This window comes from Cydia pomonella, chromosome 28 (assembly GCF_033807575.1).
Source record: "Cydia pomonella isolate Wapato2018A chromosome 28, ilCydPomo1, whole genome shotgun sequence".
NCBI lineage: Eukaryota > Metazoa > Arthropoda > Insecta > Lepidoptera > Tortricidae > Cydia > Cydia pomonella.
The window spans coordinates 9,371,660-9,392,874 of NC_084730.1; the positions used below are offsets into that span (position 1 = coordinate 9,371,660).

The 21,215-nt window shown below is 37.3% G+C and overlaps 1 protein-coding gene across 1 annotated transcript in view; it reads right to left on the reverse strand.

Annotated features, from left to right (window-relative positions):
• Window positions 1-19,296, reverse strand: part of LOC133532973 (putative fatty acyl-CoA reductase CG5065) — a 35,720-nt gene extending 16,424 nt beyond the window's left edge. The window contains exons 1-10 of the mRNA XM_061871872.1: window positions 19,154-19,296; window positions 17,373-17,451; window positions 16,558-16,674; window positions 15,662-15,819; window positions 15,173-15,263; window positions 13,088-13,233; window positions 12,243-12,352; window positions 10,548-10,631; window positions 9,712-9,820; window positions 876-952 (exon numbers count right to left, since the gene is read on the reverse strand). Coding sequence (XP_061727856.1) covers window positions 876-952; window positions 9,712-9,820; window positions 10,548-10,631; window positions 12,243-12,352; window positions 13,088-13,233; window positions 15,173-15,263; window positions 15,662-15,819; window positions 16,558-16,674; window positions 17,373-17,447 — 967 coding nt within the window. The 5' untranslated portion in view covers window positions 17,448-17,451; window positions 19,154-19,296. The remainder of the gene's footprint in view (window positions 1-875; window positions 953-9,711; window positions 9,821-10,547; window positions 10,632-12,242; window positions 12,353-13,087; window positions 13,234-15,172; window positions 15,264-15,661; window positions 15,820-16,557; window positions 16,675-17,372; window positions 17,452-19,153) is intronic.
• Between the last annotated feature and the right edge of the window lie 1,919 nt (window positions 19,297-21,215).

The following is a 21,215-nucleotide window of genomic DNA, read 5'->3' on the forward strand; positions in this document are numbered from 1 at the left end:
ACCTGTAATTTATACTAGTCATGTAAGCCTGACCTGTAATTTACATTATCAATAAACTATGAGTATCATATATTTTTTTTAGTTTTATCATTCTGTGATTTTAGAAGTTACAGGGGGGGACACATTTTACCACTTTGGAAGTGTCTCTCGCGCAAACTATTCAGTTTAGAAAAAAATGATATTAGAAACCTCAATATCATTTTTGAAGACCCATCCATAGATATCCCACACGTATGGGTTTGATGAAACCAATTTTATTTTTATTTTATCACGTATAAAAAAAAACTACTTACTAGAACTCGTTGCATGGTAATGTACATCCTATATTTTTTTAGGTTTATCATTCTCTTATTTTCGAAGTTACCCCCCCCCCCCCCCCCCCTGTAACTTCGAAACGACGACGACGACGACACACATATTTTACCACTTTGGAAGTGTCTCTCGTGCAAACTATTCACTTTAGAAAAAAATGATATTAAAAATCTCAATATCATTTATGAAGACCTATCCATAGATACCCCACACGTATGAGTTTGATGAAAAATTTTTTTTTGAGTTTCAGTTCTAAGTATGGGGAACCCCCAAAATGTATTGTTCTTTTTTCTATTTTTGTGTGAATATCTTAATGCGGTTCATAGAATACATCTACTTACCAAGTTTAAACAGTATAGTTTTTATAGTTTCGGAAAAAAGTGGCTGTGACATAAACGGACAGACAGACGGACATGACGAATATATAAGGGTTCCGTTTTTTGCCATTTGGCTAACCCTAAAAATAGTAGAGAAGAGAGAAAGGATTTGTAATGATTAATAGTCAATTGCATTAACGTTTCGGCGAACACTGTTGAATAGTATCTTTACGTGTAAGTACTTACCCAGTCTTATCATCTCCCCCCACGTACAGCGCAGCGCACCGGACATCGTGACGTTGAAAAACTTGGCCTCTTGGGGTCTGTTGACCAAATCTATTGTTAATTAACTAAAAAGTTCCTGCCGGTGAGTAAGATTGCCAGAGCTCAACGAAGGGGGGAAGCGGGTTTAGGGTCGGCAACGCGCATATAACTCATCTGGAGTTGCAGGCGTACATAGGCTACGGAGACTGCTTACCATCAGGCGGACTATATGCTTGTTTGCCACCGACGTAGTATTAAAAAAAACTAACGAAAGCCGTTGGTATGCCACAAATCAAATTATTATTATTATATTTGCCTTTTCATCTTTCTCTTGTTGTAAATTTTAACCAAACAGCTACTTATACATAGGTGTCGCTTTTAATTATATATTTAAACGAAATTATTTCGTGACCCTGAATACCAGGTTACGAATAAAAATGATTCTTTTAACTTTTTGAAACATTTTCCGGTGCTCAATAGCGCACATACTTCAGTTTGTCCGATAACAATGCAATAATATAAAAGGAGGAAGGATTACGAAGGTGGCCAAAGGAACTCTTCTTGGTAAAACTCAAAGTAGGCATACAAATACAATTCAATTCAATTTCAATTTATTTATTTAAATAGACAACAATAGTCCATATTGGTTAGTAACATTTAAGATTTAAAAGTGTTAGTAGAACAAATACAAAAAGCGAAAAGAACAGCAACAAAAAAAAAACATCTGTACCCCTAGTGTAAATAAATTCGATTTCGAAACGTGACGTACGCGTTTGCGTTTAGTCTCATTTTGTATGTGATTTAGAAAGAGCGCGCCAAGCGGGACGTTTTGGAAACTCAAAATCCTATACAAAATCAGACTTAACGCAAACGCGTTCGACACGTTTCGAAATCAAATTTATTTACACTAGGGGTACTGGGGCCTTATTCGAGATGCACAACTGTCAAATTTCGCGTCCACATCAAATCAACACTTGATTCTATCGCATGTTGATTGTATCAAGTGTTGATTCTATCAACTGTGGATATTATCATTTGGAACAATCAAAACTCATTCATAGAAAAAATAATCAAACAAAAATCAACTTTGTTTATTACTACTATATAGTTTGAAATGGCTCTGAACTCGAAGTGGTTCGGTTTGATTTGATTGTCACCTGACTGTGGATTGCTAATGTCAAATTTTGACAAGTGTTGATTTTATTGCTAGACTTTTTTGTCCATGGGCTTGGGCACCATCTTGGATTTTTTGACGTACGACAGGGAATACCCTTCCTTTCCTACAATATATGGCATAGAGTAAAGCGTCTTTTTTTTTAAACATAAGTTTACAGGAATCAGCGACATCTTGTATTCGATAGGATAAGTAATGCGCTATGAACAATGCGGCGGCGAGTAGTGAAACTATACCTGACAACGTCAATCAATTAAAAAGTGACCACACAGTTGATGGTCGATAAAGGCGATTATTAATTGAATTTTAACGACAATAAAGAACTATTGACATGCGATCTTTTTGTTGAACCCACACCTACACGTCGAATAATGCTCGCTCCACATATTCTCCTATAAACGCTCAAAATTGTAAAAAAAATTGATGCAATTTACTCCGCACCCAGTCTCAAGTTGCTTCTAAACCACGTTCACGAACCAAGTTGTAACCTAACACATCTGTAAATATAAGGCATATGATTTAGAGATAAAGTCCGTTTTTTTTTAAATTACGAGATGGATCATGAATAACCTTTATTACTATAAAAATAATACATTTGTCAAAATTTTTTTCTGTATTGCGCTATTACATAATGCATAAAATTGATATAAAGATAGGTACCATAGTAGCTCGCTCACTTAGTCTATCAACAACTATTTTAATGTTCTTTGTACTCGTATACGCGACCCCATTGTATGTACAGTCGCCATCAGATATATCGGAACGCATGTATGAGATCTCAAATTATTAAGATAAGACCTACTGTACTGTCTATATTACTTACCAAGACCTAAGTACCTATTATTTATATGTACCTACACAAAGAGAATTCCTATGTTAAAAGGAGATTAAATACATATTTTGTTATTCAACTACAAATAAAATAAAATTTATCTTTTTCAGTTAACACATTTTTTACCGATTTCTTTAATAAACTAAAACATTAAAGTATTATGTGACTATATTTAATTGTCTTCGGTGTAGATTATTTACTGATGTTCCAATTTCCTGTATCAGTTTGGTACCAGGAAATATAAAAACTACACCTCTTCAAAAACTTTTCTGGTAGTTCGACATCTGTAAGTTTAAATATAAAACATGATAAAAACACTTAAGTCAAAAACGTATACATAAAATATTTGCCCTATATTCTGGTCGCTCGGTAGGGTGCTCAGAAGGCTGGGTGCATTTCCGCGCTGGTTAACAATGCTGATCCTCTGGTCACCAGAAGCCTATATAAGGCGCTCTCATAGAGCCACGCTAGTGCCCTAGAGTTTCAAATTCAACCCCAAGTGCCACAAATATGTAGTTAAGGGTTTAAATTCTGGATCAAGAACATGGAATACTGTTCGCTAGTAAGGCCATAGGTATTAGAAAAAAATAATAGCAGGAGACGGCCGTGTTCATGGTAGGTGGTACAGGTGGGCCAGACAAGCTCTGAAATTATGCACCTATTTACTATAACTTTGTTCACCTGTGTATATTTACTGTTTCCATGATAATCATTTTTAATATGTAGCCCGTGTAATCGGGCTGTATCATTGGTCTCATATTTTTTAACACAAAATCATAATTTTAATTCAATAATTAATGGTGTTTTACATATTAATCATTAATGTACCTATTTTGCAAAATTTTCTTGCATATAATAATATTGTTTACTTCAATTGACGTGTTTATTATTTTCGTTACTATGTCAACGTTAATACTTAAAAAATTATAACGTGAAGGTTGAGTCCGCAGTACAGTTACAGTTTACGTACATAGTGGCATTAGCACAGTCGGATTAGGACCAAACTCGAAATGTCTGAACAGTCATGAAATTTGGTATGTATATACGTTAAAGGCCCCTTTTTCATGCCCACACCATTTGACATTTGGGGACCTCGAGGAACCGCAGCCATCTTGGAAAATGTGGACCATCCAGGAGAAATTCGCGTTTTACTCTAAATCTACGTTCTTTATTCAATGATCGTGTAAGGCAACATTCAAGCTTATAAAATTCTACATAAAATAGTTTTAGACATCTTTGCGAAAAAAAACGATCTTGCTTTAAAAAATACTTGCTAAACCCAGATTTAGCCCTTATACCGTTTCATAGGATATTCTCTTAATAGGAAACTTGGAAGAATAAAAATTCCACTTTTAACTATACATTTGTACATAATCTACCCCAATATCAATATTTTACTTGACTGCAACTTAACCAGAAAGTAGGGTTATGGGTATAAGTACTAAGGATTCAGGACAGCCTGTAGCTTAGGATACTGGACGGATTTTTTAAATGACGTATTATTTAGCCCTAAACTTTTTTCTTCCGTTAATTTTAGTAACTTTGTATTGCATAGCACTTGTATACTAACTGTCGATCTACTGATGTCTGTTTTACTGTACTCCGCTCAATAGTTTAGGCGCTCGAAGAAAAAATATGATTTAATATTCGGAGTCCTCTCAAGGCGGCTGTATTGATTTTTCTTTAATAGAACAAGTAAAAGTAGGTTGTGAATGGCAAGAGGAATCTAACGATATGTCATTTAAAAAAATCCGTCCAGTATCCTAATACCTAGCTACTGGGTGTACTGAAACATCAGTACTTACACCCATAACCCTTCTTTCTGGTTTAGTCGCAGTAGAGTAAAATGTTAATATTGGGGTAGACCACGTACAAATGTATAGTTAAAAATAGAATTCATATTCCTCCGAGTTTCCTTTTAAGAGAATGTCCCCTGGAAGTGTATAAGCGTTAAACTTAGATTCAGCAAGTATTCTCTATAACAAGATGTATTGTCCGCAAAGATATCGAGGACTTTTTTGTGTAGAATTTAATAAGTTTTAATGTTGACTGTTGTGTTGATGGTACACATTTTCCAAGATGGCTCGGATTCCTCGAGGTCCCCAAATGTGAAATGGTTTGGGCATGAAAAAGGGGCCTTTAATTTATATACATAATAAATTTCATGACTGTTACAGAGATTTCGAGGTTGGTCCTAATCCGATTATGCTACATTGTGCGTCCGCAGCAAATACGGTTCTCCATACAAATGTAGTTTCGCTCTCATTTTAAATCGGCTAGCTAGATTGCTCTGAAACTTTGTACTTACAATAGGTTATAGGCATAATAAGAGCCAATTAAGTTCAATATTAAGAATATGTGTCGTTGTTGACTCGCCGACAACGGAATTGAGATCTATATGGGTGCCATGTTCTGTGCTGTGTAGAAAATCCTGAAATTATAAAGGATTTGTCTTGGCTAGTTTTTACGTATAGCGTAGCCTATTACCGAAACGTCACAAACACCACGAAGGTTCGGCTTGTACGGGCCCTCGTTTTTCCTATATTCTTATACGCTGCGGAGACCTGGACTATCCGAAAGACAGAGGAGAAGACGATAGACGCCCTAGAAAGAGAAAAATGCTGGGGATATCCTGGACCGAGTTTCGGACTAATGTCTCCATCCTTAAAGAACTCCGTATCAAGCAGCGCCTTCCGACTCTCGTAAAGACCCGCATACTCAGTTTTTTCGGTCACGTCTCGAGGAGGAACAACGACTCCATAGAACGTCTAGTGGTGCAGGGTAGAGCAAACGGAAAAAGACCGCGCAAAAGGCCACCTATGCGATGGACTGACCAAATCAAATCTGCCATGAAGGGTCCCCTGAACGCATTTGCCAGAATGGCCCCCAACCGCGAAAAATGGCGAGAAATCGTACGGCAAGCAACATCTGCGCCTGATATCAGCAGTTGACCACGACGCTCTGCAGAGTACAACGACAAAGAAGAAGAAGACGTATCATATTTGTCTAAAATTTGGTTTGTTGGTACACACACAAGGGATAGTCTCTAGCTAGGTACGGGGTGCCACACTCGTCAGCGCGACGGCGATATTTTTTACCTTTTACCTAAAAATCTCAAATTTGTGTACGGGCTCAGCTCCTGTTTCGTATTAAGCCTAAATTTAACAGATTCTGACTCACAAGGGGCTTTGAGCATGCTGTTGCGTTCGTTTTCAAATTTTGAAAAAAAAAAAAACTAGCCTAACAACACAATAAATGCTTGTTTTTCCGCATTCTTCACTATATCTCCCTGTCTCACTACTATCTGACCTTCTAACCCAGAGGGGAAAATATACCTTATTGGGGATACTCCATCTTCCTCATGATAATATATTTTACTTTACTGAAAAGCAATCGGTACATGTTACAAGATGCACATTGTTAAGAGCCGGGGTTAGAACCCACGACCATTGGTTTTAAAATGAAGCTTTGTATATAATTTGTATTTTTATAATAAATCTGTTTTCTTGTTGACATTTTGTGGTATTGTCATGGTATTGTATTGCTTTATGTTAATTGTCAAGATATTTTTTTAATCCTGGACAATTGTCACATGCGTCACATGTACGTTTTTATGATAGATCTACATCGACGCAACTGCATGTCATTGTCAAAGAGCATATAATCACTACGTTTTAAGAGACGGGATTTCCATACTAGCGAGTGGAATCAGTTTGTTTCGCAAATCATTACCAAAATGTACGACAAAGAACTGTCAAAGAACCATAGTATCAACATAAGCGATTTAAATAGTGTAGTACGCTACACGCTTACGATTCTTATCGATATCGATAAAATGGGGAGGGTTGAAACATAGGCTCCTGTCTACAAATTTTGTACTCGAAATCAGGTTAGCATCGAGTCCACATTTAAGTTGTATGTTATATAGTGGATAGTTCTTAATTGGACTACTATCTGGTCGGGCTTAATGTGGACCCGAATTATTTTAATACAGTTTTTAAGTCGTGTTTTTTTATTTTATTAAATGCTTGATTTTCATAATGATGTGCACATACATGTTTGAATAAATGTAACTTTTCTATGGAAAGATGTATCAGGTCTTCGTTCCCAACAAATTTGGCCCACTGCCTGCATCTGAAAACATACAGCCTTGGAAAAACATGACTTTATCTACAGTTTATATTCCATGTGTTTGCTAATGAGATGATCACCTGATTATTTCGCGCTAGTATGCATCTATAAATCATGTTTTTCGGCATCCAGTTATCAACAACCCTTTATCAATGCTTTAACTTTTTATGTATTTATATGTCTGTTAATCATGAGAACGGGTCTGGCCTTGTTGGCAGCGACCCTGCCTATGAAGCCGATGGTCCCAGGTTCAAATCCTGGAACGGGCATTTATTAGTGTGATGAGCATGAATATTTGTTCCTGAGACATGGGTATTTTCTATGTATTTATAAATACTTATAAATTAGGTCTATGTACATATATATATACATTATTACACAAACTGACTTACTACTAAAGTATGAATGGCATGTGTTGTGGGTATATATATATATATATATTGTTGTCTAAGTACCCACAACACATGCCATTCATACTTTAGTACTAAGTCAGTTTGTGTAATAATGTCCTATAATATTTCTTAATTTATCATAAAAACAGAGATTTATTTTCTTACATTTTAGGTTAATATATTAAATAATCACTAAATAAAAAAAATATGTTAACTAATGACCATTAATGCATAAGTAATAGATAATTTATGCATTATTAATCTTCGACGAATTAATTACGGTCATATTGCATGCTAGTTCTAAGGAAATTTCACATATTTAATTTAATTATTTACACTGATATACAAATAAAACTACAGTTATCGATAGTTATAGTACATCCCTAGTTCACAACGAAAAATAATGTAAAATATCTAATTTTCGATGTGTTTATAGCCTGTTGACCCAAAATAAGGTCAAAAGTATCTAAAGCAATACTTACCAGTCTTCATCCAAGGGAAATTTCGCCATAAAATCCCTTTTTTCGTGATTTTCTCGAGTGGCTCGCTTGCCACATATTTCACACTTAGTAAACCGTTTTCTCGCTGGCATTGTCACAAACTCGCTCTTTACTCTGATCACGGTTGACTATTTTCGATCTTTTCACTAAATAATAAAAAAATTACACGAAATACCCGAACAAAACATTGAAGCCTTCAAAACAAACAAAGCAATTAGGCTGACAGTAGACTTGATGTAAACTTGACAGAATAAATAATAGCACTGACGTTTTCTTTTTCTTCGTTGGCAATGATTTGCGAAACAAATTCCATACAAAACTTTTTTCTTCCGAGTTGCGTCAGCCTGATCGGAATTTGGCAGCTAACTCCATCTTGCGTCCAGTAGAAGAATCAAAATCGTACAGAAAAAACTGCTCTCTGCCTAAGGATCCCCTTTTAAATGTCATAAATCCAAACATGGCAGCCATACCCATCGACAAAAAAGTCTACCGTTGATCTAATTTCATTTGACAGTTAACTAATACGTATTCGACACGCTTATATTTGACAACTAGAATCCTGACTAGAGCTGGGACTGCGTACCAAAAGTACGTCTCTGTTACTCGTACCAAAAGTACGTCTAAAATACCAGTTTTACGAGTATGACCCCCAATAGGCAGTTTACGTATTTGCCGCGCTTAGGCGTCTTACAAATAAGGATTATTTATACAAATATCGACTTATTATTTCGGTAAGGGTCGGAAATATGGTGACGTTTTGAGTGAAGGCTATGAATCTATTGTCATATTTTTGTTATATATTATTACATTATTTTTAGATACAACAGACACCCAGACGACCATCTGTTAACAAAATTTTATTTTACCTAAAGTAACGGTAAGAATGGAGGTACGAGGTGATAAAAGTTTCATATTTGTTTTATTTCAGAAATCAAAGTCCGTACTTTTAAATACTCTACAAGCTAAAAGTAGTCTATTACAAATAACCTGTTCCAAAAACTATTCCGGTACAACGCCCCGCCTCTAGTGTGGATATTGTTCACTGACAGGTGGTGATAATAGCAATTCGACAAGTCACAATATTTCTCACATCAAATGGAAATCAACACGAAACGTCACTTTTAGCATGTCGAATAAGGGCCCTGTAGCGGTCATGATACATTCAAAATGTCAACAACAATGCTTGTTAGAAAAATCTTCATCCTTTACGAGTAGGCATAGTACGATTTATATTCCGATTTAAGGTTCAATTAAATTGCACTCTCGGAAAACGTGACTTGTCTTCAACTGAATCATCAATGCTGGATTAATTGGAATATATTTGGATTTTTTAGGAAAGGCAAAATTCAAAATTCAAAAATTTATTCTACAAGTAGGCCTCAAGGGCTCTTTTACAAGTCAATACAACATTTATAGTAACAGCATATAGTGACATGAAAAATACATAACAACATTTATAAATACAACAGCCAATACCTGGGTAAATATTACATTATAATAATCTTAAAATAAATAATTACTGCAATACAATAGAGATGTATAGTCTCTATGGTTAAAAACACATTAAATCTGGAGATGTAAAAGGTCCCCAATGTCAGAGTACTAATACTAATAAAATTTGGAGGTGTAAAGTCTCTCCAAGTGTCAAAATAAAATGTATACTAAATAAATAAACCGCGTCTGGACTGTTAAACTAGCAGTCTTATAAACTAGGCAAAACCTTGTAGATTGGTGCCAAAAGGGTTAAGGGATGGATGGGGCCCTTATATTATACTACAATCTTACCTACCTTTCAATGGCAGTAGCAAAAGCTAGAAGGATGCAAGCGTTCACGACCACATCTACCGGCATGGCGTCAGCTAGGTACGAGGGCTCGCAGTGCATGGTGCGGATAACACCTGGATAGACAGAAAATAATACTGAATTTAGTTCTACATTCAGAGTATTATTATAAGTAGGCCGCAAGGGCTCTTTCATAAATACAACATTTACAGTGGCATTACAGTTGCCCACAGCCTAAGCTTTGGCATTGTTGGTAAATAGATGGGCCGGTTTCAGAGAGTAGTATCTCATCCAGAGCATTTTTTTCTTTTTTTTTCTTTTCTGAAATAGAAACAGGCCGTGAACTGGACGCACGTGACGAGCGGTAAATCAAGGTCATTAATACATTGCTTTCGACCAAAATTATGAACGATCTTGATTTGCCGAGCGCCGCGCTCGTCCAGTCCGCAGAATTACAAAAAAAAAAAAAAACTAAATTATTTACCAACTAAATTAAGTTCACATTATTTACCAGGGGCCCCCGCACTAGGTGAGACCTGTATCGCGGGGAACCAGTTAGATTTGTACAATATCTGAATGTAGTTACTTAAGTGTAGCTTGCAAGTGCTAAAAATTATACTTAAATCTTTGCGTACATTATAAAATATTACTTAGTATAGCTTCTGTCTCCACGTAGTTAAGTGATTGAAAAAAGGTGTAGGTAAGCTTTTTGGCCTCAATAGCTGATCTGCATTTGAGATGACAATGCTTTAGCGTGGCATTGTAGGAAATGGAATTTGATATTCCACGAAGATCCTAAGTAAAGTATATAAAGACTGATGTAGAGATGTAAGTTGTAGACACCTTTTCCACTGCCAATGATCAAGCCCGTGGGTCCATTCAAGTTGTCCACCCAGCCGGGGATCGGCTCCTTCAGGGATGCCACCACTGAAATGATCAACACAGTCAATTCTTTAGAAGACACTGGTTGGATCCCAGCAGTGGGGACATTGGTCAATTTCCTTTCGTAGAGAAAAGATAGGTTAATCAACAGCCATCGCGATTAGTTCCCGATTCGTCAGATTCTTGTTTAGTCGGATTCTTCTTTCGTCGGAAATACTCATATGCAATTAAATCAGTTAGATAAATAAAGCGTTCTGCTATATTTTATTATTGTGTGCCATATTATTGTTTCATAATAAGAAATTTTCTGTAACTGAAAAATTCTGACGATACAAAAATCCGGCGAAACAAGAATCAGGCGAAACAGGAATCTAGCGAATTGGGAACTAATCGCCATTGAATGGCGACGTGGAACTATAGCGTAAGCGTAAGCAGACGAAACAACGTTAGGGTTGGTTACACTTGGAAATGATTGAACAAAGAGACCAAATAAAATGCTGGGATTTATTAACAAAAATCCGGCGAAATAAGAATCAGGCGAAACAGGAATCTAGCGAATTGGGAAGTAATCGCCATTGAATGGCGACGTGGAACTATAGCGTAAGCGTAAGCAGACGAAACAACGTTATGGCTCCTCTATATGATGGCCCAGCGTAGGCCAGTCCTAGGGACGCATTTATGCGTTAGAGGGAGCAAGTGATATTGCTATCTCATTTCACCGCATAGCTGCGTCCCTTGGACTGGCCTACGCTGGGCCATCGTGTAGAGGAGCCCTTAGGGTTGGTTACACTTGGAAATGATTGAACAAAGAGACCAAATAAAATGCTGGGATTTATTCGCCCCAGGTGTTTAAAACAGAGGCAATCAGCCAGCAAAAAAGATGGCGCTGTTATCTAAGTAATCTTGCTTGCGCTGTTATAACAAAGCAAATCATAAAAATGTAATGTATTGAAAAGATGTGTCCCGCCGAGCTTCTTACCGGTCCGGCGTTCCCATATTAATTCAAATTCCTTTTAGTTAACTTTCTTCTTGTTTATACGAATTTGATGTTTTTGTTATTTCAATAACCTCACTAATGTAATTCTAATACATTGCAAATTATTTCTTAAGAGTAAATCTTACTCCTAGTTTCCGGGGTGAGGGCCTGGAGATCAGTACCCCTAGTGTAACTTTGATCGACATCATAACGTGACGAACGCGTTTGAGTTAAGTCTCATCTTGTATAGGATTTTGAGTTTCCAAAACGTCCCGCTTGGCGCGCTCTTTCGAAATCCAATACAAAATGAGACTAAACGCAAACGCGTACGTCACGTTTGGAAATCGAATTTATTTACACTAGGGGTACTGTATTACAGGTTTACGCCTAGTTCAGACTCCAGTCTCTCACAAAGGGTATAAATCGAATTTTCCTTTGCTCTATATAATAGTAATTGTTAAATGTATCCTTTGTGAGGTGAAAAATAAATATATATATATAAATAATTATATAAATATGTGGATACCCTCCTACAATTTAGGAGGGATTTAATAATCTTCTCGGGTCAAAGGTATAAGGTTAGAGCCGGCGTAGCTTTATTTGATGTTCGTAAGCGCATTGTAATATCTAATATGCCTTTATTTAACCAGTTTCTGTAACTAAATAACAGATGACGTTACCAATAGAAGGCCTCGCGATGGCAACGGGGAACTTCTTGCCATATTCTGCGACCATGTCTTCAGTTATGGCTTTGGTGTATGCGTAAGTGTTAGGCTCGGGAGCGATCAGTCTGTGGGACGAAATAAAGGTTTTGTACTAAAATAATGGCAAACGTTTTAGAGTGATTACTTTCCACTTGCCTGGTTGTTACACTTGTTACATGAAGAAATGGAATATCCTGTCAAAACGACGACGCTCCAAAATCTTGACTAGCACTATGTGAAAGAGATTTTCAAAAATTGCAAAGTTCCCATCAAATGTTCTCGATATTTTATTCTGCACGTTTATTGCCAAACCTTACAGTTATGTAGTTTCGAATTCTATGAAACTTGAAATAGAGTTAGACCAAGATAAGTTGGCAGCGATTTGGATAACCCAGACAGTGCAAGTGTTATTTTAAACGGCAAACTTCTATGAAGTTATGACGTTTTCTTGACACTTGCACAGGCTGGGCTATCAAAATCGCTGCTAACTTAGCTTGGACTGACTCTATAGACGCCAATGAGTAACGTAGATAAATTATATTAAATGAAACAGTCGTTAACAAGTAAGAACATTAAGTTTAAAATCATCCCTAATCTCAACGGGAATTGTCCAAGTAGAGAATTTTCTCATGAAAGTTTCCAGAAATTTTGAGTTGTTCTACAACTTCTTGGATATCCATTACTTCGAACGATGTTATTCACGTTTTGGCGTTTCCATTCATGATTCTAAGTATGTATATAATCTGTGTTTTAAAGGGCAGGTCAAGTAGCCTATTATGCTCATTTCACAACAGATGGCTCTGGAAGTAAATATGAGGTACTTGGGTTCCAAATAGTCCAGCATGCTGTCATCCATCCAGTCCACTATGTCCATGATCCAGGCGGGCTTATGGACGGCGGGATAGAGTTTTTCTTCCAGTACGTCCAGCTCGCAACGGCAGTAGGCAGTCGAGATGTGGACTAACACCTTAAATTAAAAAAAAATCTAAATATAAAAGATGAATTGGAATTTCGAATTAGAACCAGATAATTTTGAATAGCGCATTGTGTTTAGCATGGTGGATGAAGGACGGTGTAGTGGACATCCAACGACCTGCTGGGTGGACATTGTAAAGAAAACCTGCCAGGGATCTATACAGGTACCTATTAGGAAGGCGGAAATACGTGCAGAATGGAGAGCTTAGGTGCACAAAAACGACCGCATGTGGTCGCGACCCTAAGTCATGAGGAAACAAGGAAGAAGGAGAAAAAATTAAATAGACTGAAAGCTGTTTAAGAAACGCCATTTAGGCATTATTTGCATAAAGATATCAAAATCATTAATCTTTATTTGTCAGAGTACAGTAGGTAACATAAGGTCTTAGATTTTAATAAACAATCCTTGTATTCAGTAGGCAAGCAAATGTACAAATGTTTAATAAATACATATAACCTAAAATAATAATAGGAATAAATAACCTAATTACTTTGTACAGATATACACACATGTCAAAATAAGCGTCATAATCGTTATTAAATCACTATGTCATCAGTACCCCTAGTGTAAATTTAATCGACATCATAACGTGACGAACGCGTTTGCGACTTTGCGTTAAGTCTCATTTTGTATAGGATTTTGAGTTTCCAAAACGTCCCGCTTGGCGCGCTCTTTCTAAATCACATACAAAATGAGACTAAACGCAAACGCGTACGTCACGTTTCGAAATCGAATTTATTTACACTAGGGGTACAGATCCCTTAAATTTAAAACGCTTTAAGAACATTATTTTAGTACCTAACCATTTCATTAGATTTCGTTTGAATGTTTCCCCCGTGTTTTCGTAATTCATTCATTTTTACAATATGAATGAAAATTACTTAGTATTAGATTCATTAAAATACTATATAGAGAACCATAATTAGGTATAAGTAAAAAAAAAGTAATAGTGGCACTCCGGGAGTGCCGGCAGAAGTGAAAACTTGAACAATTACGTGTGTATTTTTTGAATCGCTAGGAAATATGCCAACATGCATGTGTATCAATGTACGTACTGTTAGAAATATAAGATAATTCATATCATTACATTATTATTGGCAAAACACCTTTTGCTATCAAACTATTTCTATTTTGATACTAGTTGTTAAAACTTGCATATGGTGTTTGTGGACCTCGAAAAGGCATACGATCGAGTACCCCGAGAGGTTTTGTGGTGGGCTCTGAAAGAGAAATGCGTACCTGGGAAGTATGTGGAGCTAATTCGGTCAATGTACAACCGTTGTTGTACACGCGTCCGGTCAACTGCCGGCACCGCACCACCGACAGATTCAGTGTCACAGTAGGCTTGCACCAGGGATCGGCTCTGAGTCCCTACCTCTTTCTACTTATTATGGACGCTCTGTCGTCGGATATACAGGAGGAGGCACCCTGGTGTATGCTTTTCGCTGATGATATTGTGTTAGTGGGTGAAGACGGACTCGAGGTACAGAGCAGACTTGAGGAATGGCGTCGGAAACTGGAGAATGTTGGCCTGAAGATCAGCAGATCTAAAACTGAACACATGTTCTGCGATTTCGGCGGTCTCTCTGGTTTCGCTGCCATAGACCTCGATGGCGTTACATTGCCGGTCTGCTCAGACTTCAAGTACCTCAGTTCGCTCGTGCAGTGCGATGGCGATATTGACCGTGACGTGAAAAACCGGATTCGCACAGGATGCATGAAATGGCGACAGGTCACGGGAACAATTTGTGACGTCCGGATGTGTTTTAAGGACTATATAGCTTTAAGAATTATTTTTAAGAATATACTTGCTATACCCTGTCAGGATCCATGTGATACTTTAATCTTTTGTAATATGTACCATGGTTTGTGATAAAGGAAATAAGAAATAAAGAAGTTTTGACTACAACTACATAATTAAAAAATTTACCTCTAAATTTTCCATTTTTTCGGCAAGTTTCATGACTCGTAAAGTCCCGGTTGTGTTCAAGTTTACAGCATCTTTGAGTTTCTGGTCAAAACTGAAACAATATGTTACTTATAAGGTAAATTTCTTTATTTCTGTTGGTCATTTCATTACTTTGTTAGCTACTAATAAGTATAGTCTTGTAGACAAAAATATGGGTACGTGGTGTCTGAAATAAATATTGTAACAAAACCGTTGTATGGAGTGAGCACTCTTGGTCTTCTTAATTCTCTTCGCTTGAGATTAGCTTAAGCTTAGTCACAAAGTCCCCCTCGAGTTGTCCTCGGCGCAAAGGTACCCATCACAATAGCCGCGTTAACACGTTGAATGGCGATGGACAACCTTTGCACCAGGTACTTGTATACTCGTATTTGTCATAAACGAAAATGAAAAATGAAAATATTTATTTCAGACACCACGTAATCATGTAGCCATAATCATGTCATATCCTACCGCACACAAGCAGCACTGTGGAACACCACATGACAGCGTCTTTGCAGCTCCTGTCTATCATCATTACTGAGTCCCAACTCGTCTTCCAGGATATCTCCGGCTACAAGACGTAGTTTGTTGAAGATATCCGGTTGCTTGGCTCGCAGGGGATTGAAAAGCTGAAGACAAAAAAAATATATATATATATATATATATAATTGGACATTCTTACACAAATTGACTAAGTCCCACAGTAAGCACAATAAGGCTTGTGCTGAGGGTACTTAGACAACGAAATATTTATAAATACTTAAATACCTAGTAAACACCCATGACTCAGGAACAAATATCCGTGCTCATCACACAAATAAATGCCCGGGACCCGATGGATTGAACCCGGGACCATCGGCTTCATAGGCAGGGTCACTACCGACTAGGCCAAACCGGTCGTCAAACAAACAAATATATACAAATACCGTATCATAAGTCGATCCTTTCTCGTTTGGGTTAAATAAACATAGTTAAAAATCTATAAGCTAATTGCTAGGTCCAATAAAAAAAGGCTTGAACTCACTCATCAGTTTACTCATCAGTCAAATCAAATACTCTTTAATTAATGGAATCAGGCATTACTTTGCGGAAATCCATGCTAATTAAAACAAGAAATATTACTTTGCTAATCCGCGAGAAATCTAGCGGATTAGCAAAGTAATATTTCTTGTTTTAATCAGATACTCTTTATCATTTTTTTTTTCGTCAGTACTTCTTTACTAGTGTGACTATGAAATTCCCACTGACATTGCCTAAACATACTCCGGCCTCAACTCTTTGTTGCTGAGTGGACTTAGGCCTCACGTTATCACTGCCGATCGGACTTAGGCCTCACCTTATTCTTAATAAGGGGATTCAGGCCTCACCTTATTGCTGATAAGCTCCCGCAGCCGTTCTTCGCTGGACACTCCCTTCTTCTGGCGTAGCAGAAGGTAGATGGTATTCAGCTCGGGGCAGGAGCGCAGTAGCTTTTCCACCAGGATCTGAAAAAATTGCTGTCATCAGTACCCATGTATATAGTTGCGTTGCAATCTATTTTTCAAAATATAGGGATTTGAATAGTTCAATTTACTTTTTCATCGGAAGTTAAAAAAGACTGAAGTCTTGTTAGTGTTCCGTATATTTTTTTTTTATTTTCATATAGGTATTTAAACTGTGAAATTTTCCACTCAAAATCAAGAGTTCTTTCGACCCTAATATGATAAATGTCCCCAAAAATGTAATACATTTGTTGTCTGTTGTTATTTCCGAACGGAAAATGCGGATAAATATAAAAATATATAAAACACGTATTAAATCGATCGGGGAAACAAGTTTTTACGACCATTAGGGCTTCCGCTAGCTGGCGCGGGTGCACGGAGCGGATGAGCGGGTTAACGAAAAATAGTATGAGCAACGCTAACTGAAGCGGACGCGTGCGGCGGATTTCACCTACAAATAGCACCCGCGTGCGCGCACGCGGCGGGCGTCAGCTAGCGGAGGCCCTTACTTTTATATCAAGCAGCGTTTATGAATGGTCTTTCGAACTTGTCGTTGTCTCAACGAAAGACTACCTTTATTTACATTGTGAATATGTTTTTCATTTGTGGTGCAATAGAGTATATTTATTTAAGCACTTAGTTTTCTTAATTGTACTTTTAAATCATTTTGATTTTTATCCTATACCCTGAATAGTACTGACCTTTCCAACGAACCCTGTAGCCCCCGTGATGAGCACATTCTTGCCTGCGTAGTACTCGCCTACTGAAGGGGCCATTGCCCTGTAACAATGAATTATGCAATTAAGCATTTTTTTTTATACAACGTCGGTGGCAAACAAGCATACGGCCCGCCTGATGGTAAGCAGTCTCCGTAGCCTATGTACGCCTGCAACTCTAAAGCAATTACATGCGCGTTGCCGACCCTAACACTCCACACCCTCGTTGAGCTCTGGCAACCTTACTCACCGGCAGGAACACAACACTATGAGTAGGGTCTAGTGCATAATTATAGCCGTTTTGGTAAGAAAACTGATGGGGTAAACCGTCTATTACTGGCCACCCTCCAATTACTGGACACCTTATACTAAAATGGCTGAAATAAGAATTCTATTTATTTATTTATTTACACAATTCAAGTAAACTAAATAACTATCGTTCTGATGATTAACTTAGATTGTATGATTATTAAACAGAATCCCTTTTAGTATAAGGTGGCCAGTAATAAACGGTTTACCCTGTATGGGTTACCATTCTTTATTTATTTACATATATTTATCTATGATTGATAATATATTATATAGGTCAAACTAAGAAACTTTCACCATTAGACCAACCCCGAAATAACGAAAGAAATTGGCTGATCAGATGTTTTGTTTTTCTATGAGGGTGGCAAATTTCTTTCGCTATTTCGGGCGGACAATAAATAATATTTTAAACTTACTCGATGCACAAAATGCAAGCCCGATGCACTCTAATCAACACAACGAACTATGGAACCGGCATCATGAATTTTCATGAGAGAAAATCAAAATAACTTGTGTATAAAGCCGCGAGTCAGGTTAAACACGCTGCGTTTTTTGCGATTTTACGTGTCCAGTTCAATCAAATTATTGTTCCGTAACCTTTACTAATTGACCGAAGCGTTAGCAAAGGTCTTCATTTTGACTGGGACAATCTGCTTCAATTTGTCCGGATGTTCTCCTCTAATTCTCAACCGATTCTCGTGAAATTTTGTAAGCAGATTCAGTATTTACATAGAATTTTTGTCGTTTCGGTTTTTGGAAAATGTTCAAAATGGTGGAATTTGGCATAAAGGACTTAAGTGCCATTATGGTCTATGGCACATAAGTCTATTTTGAGTACGCTGTGATAATGACTCAACGGATCAAGTATTTTTTGTTTAATCAATCTTATCGCGAGGTCTACAGCTAACAGAGCTACTAAACACACTTAGTTAAACGTGTAGTTAAGTATATATTTTGTAAAAAAAACTAAAATAAGAGATATGGGCATTGTGAATGTCATCTCGCTTTGACAAAGCACCGCGGATTCATTCCAGATCTAGAGCAGAGCCCATCTGGGGAAGTTACTTACAGAAAACCGCAGTCAAATAACCATAGACCCTAATCATAGTGTTGTGTTCCTGCCAGTGAGTAAGGTTGCCAGAGCTCAACGAGGGTGCCGAGTGTTAATCTTTGCTTTTGTTGAAATTGATACTAAACTTGCCTTAGTACGTAAGCTGGCAGCTTCCTCGCTCAAAGAATTAGTCTTGCAATACAGCGAGGAAATGCTGCCAGTATCTACGGCACCATGCCGCAGGGGGATATTTTTTAGTATTTTATTTTAAGTTTAGTATTATTTATTTTTAGATTTAGGTTTTAAGTTTTACAGTTTAATTATGTTTTATTTTCAGCAGTTATTAACCTCGGACGTCGACAAAACTAAAAAATCCTCCCGATTAAGCTAAAATAAAATTACTTACTTTCAAAAAATTATCCTTTATGTAAAACAAACTTTCAATAATGCTCTTCCGGGTCACAAAACACCTTACTGTCACTATTCGATTGTCCGTCTGTCTGCCTGTCAGCAAAACTGCTGCGTTAGTGGCCAAACTAATGATGGGTCATATAATCAGTGTTATTGTTCATTGACTTATTACGTGTTATAGCAATTGAGTGGAATCGCTTTTAAAAGTTAATTGACTTATAGCTCCTATACTAATACCAAAGAGAATTAAGAAGACCAAGAGTCTCACTCCATACAACGGTTTTGTTACTCAAAATACTATTATTTTCGTACTCTACATCTAGCGTCAAGAAAATAGAGTTCCGGTTACTCTGGTTATTATATTAACGGCAAATCGTTGAGTAGACTTTTTGTTTGCCGCGATATCTATTGTCGAGTAGCAGTACTGAGAGTTCCGCTACTCGATGCTAGATGTCGACTACGAAAATAATAAGCGTTTTGGTACCAAAACTGATGTATGGAGTGAGCACTCTATGTAGGTACTTCTTATTTCTCTATAATACGTGTGACTGCGGGATTGGTGTGGCTGGCCTTCACAGGATATATAAATATTTATTGAGGCATAAATATTGTAACATTACAGCATACACCAAAACGTTAAAATGATTCCTTACTTTCTACTTAGGTATACTACTTACGGATTAATTAAAACTAACTTATACCAACTGATATTTAAGGATTTAATTCTACAATGTCTTGCTGCTTTTCAAGTACTCTTTTCCACTCAGTCAACAACCTCGCTATAGCTGTCCCAAACATATCAGGCTACATACATTCACATAATATACATAGGGAGGGCATAAACTGTAGGGGGCAGCACAGGAACCGTCAGATTTTAAGAAATTTGAAGTTTATGCTTCCGATGTAGCGCACAAGATGGCAGAACCTACTATGCATAACAAACCTACGAGAACGGTAGAGGGCAGCACTTGCTTTGGCGTGAAGTGTACAGTTTATGTTTCCGATTCCGGTCACAAGATGGCAGATCCTCCAACGCGCACGGTCTCTATAGGTATGTTCTTCTTCTTAATAAAAAATACTTCCATCATACTACCACAAAATGTCAAAAGTGTGCTCGTAGAGCATAACGTTGTTCGGTAGTTGCCAAAGAGAATTAAGAAGACCAAGAGTGCTCACTCCATACAACGGTTTTGTAATGCTATGACGCTAGATGTAGACTACGAAAATAATAGTATTTTTGGTAACAAAACCATTGTATGGAGTGAGCAATCTTGGTCTTCTTAATACCCTTTGGTAGTTGCTTAAACTAAAATGATATTCAGCTCGATTTTACAAATATTACAAGAGAGGTATGGGCACTGTGTATGTCTCGCTTTGTGTGGTCTGGTAGGGCACAACCCAGCGGATGTCATTCCAGATCTAGAGCAGAGCTCATCTGGGGAAGTACCTCCATCTTACAGAAAACCGCAGCCAAATAACGCTAGACCCTACTCATAGTGTTGTGTTCCTGCGGCATAGTGTTGCTGCTGCATAGTGTTGCTTTAAGGCGGCGTAAAACAGTTTTACTAAAACTCATGGTAAAGTTACAGACGTTGAAAGTACTAGAATGGACTCGAAACTAAAATATACCTTATATTATCTTCTGAAACCGAACCTTCTGTCGGACACATTAGTATAATCGAAGATACATAGATTAAGATATGTGAACATCTCTTATGGATGTCTAACTAAGGGGTAAGTTTTTTTAGACTTTACCTCTATTACCATCAATTCTCTATGGTATAAAGGCAGTTTGAAAGCAATAGCGACACGTAATACCGGCCAGTCGTCACGGCGTCTAGGCGTTACCGCGATCGTAACGCAACTAAACGTATTATGATAGGCACTAATTGTAACTAACCACCGGTTGCCCACTGTTGGGAGTGCTGAGCAAATTGAGCAAATAGCAAAAACTAGGGATATACAGAGCAATATGGGGATGTATGGCGGAGTTTAAGAGGAAAGATTCAGATTCAGATCAGATCATTTATTGGTAAAAAAAAAATACAATGTTTTTA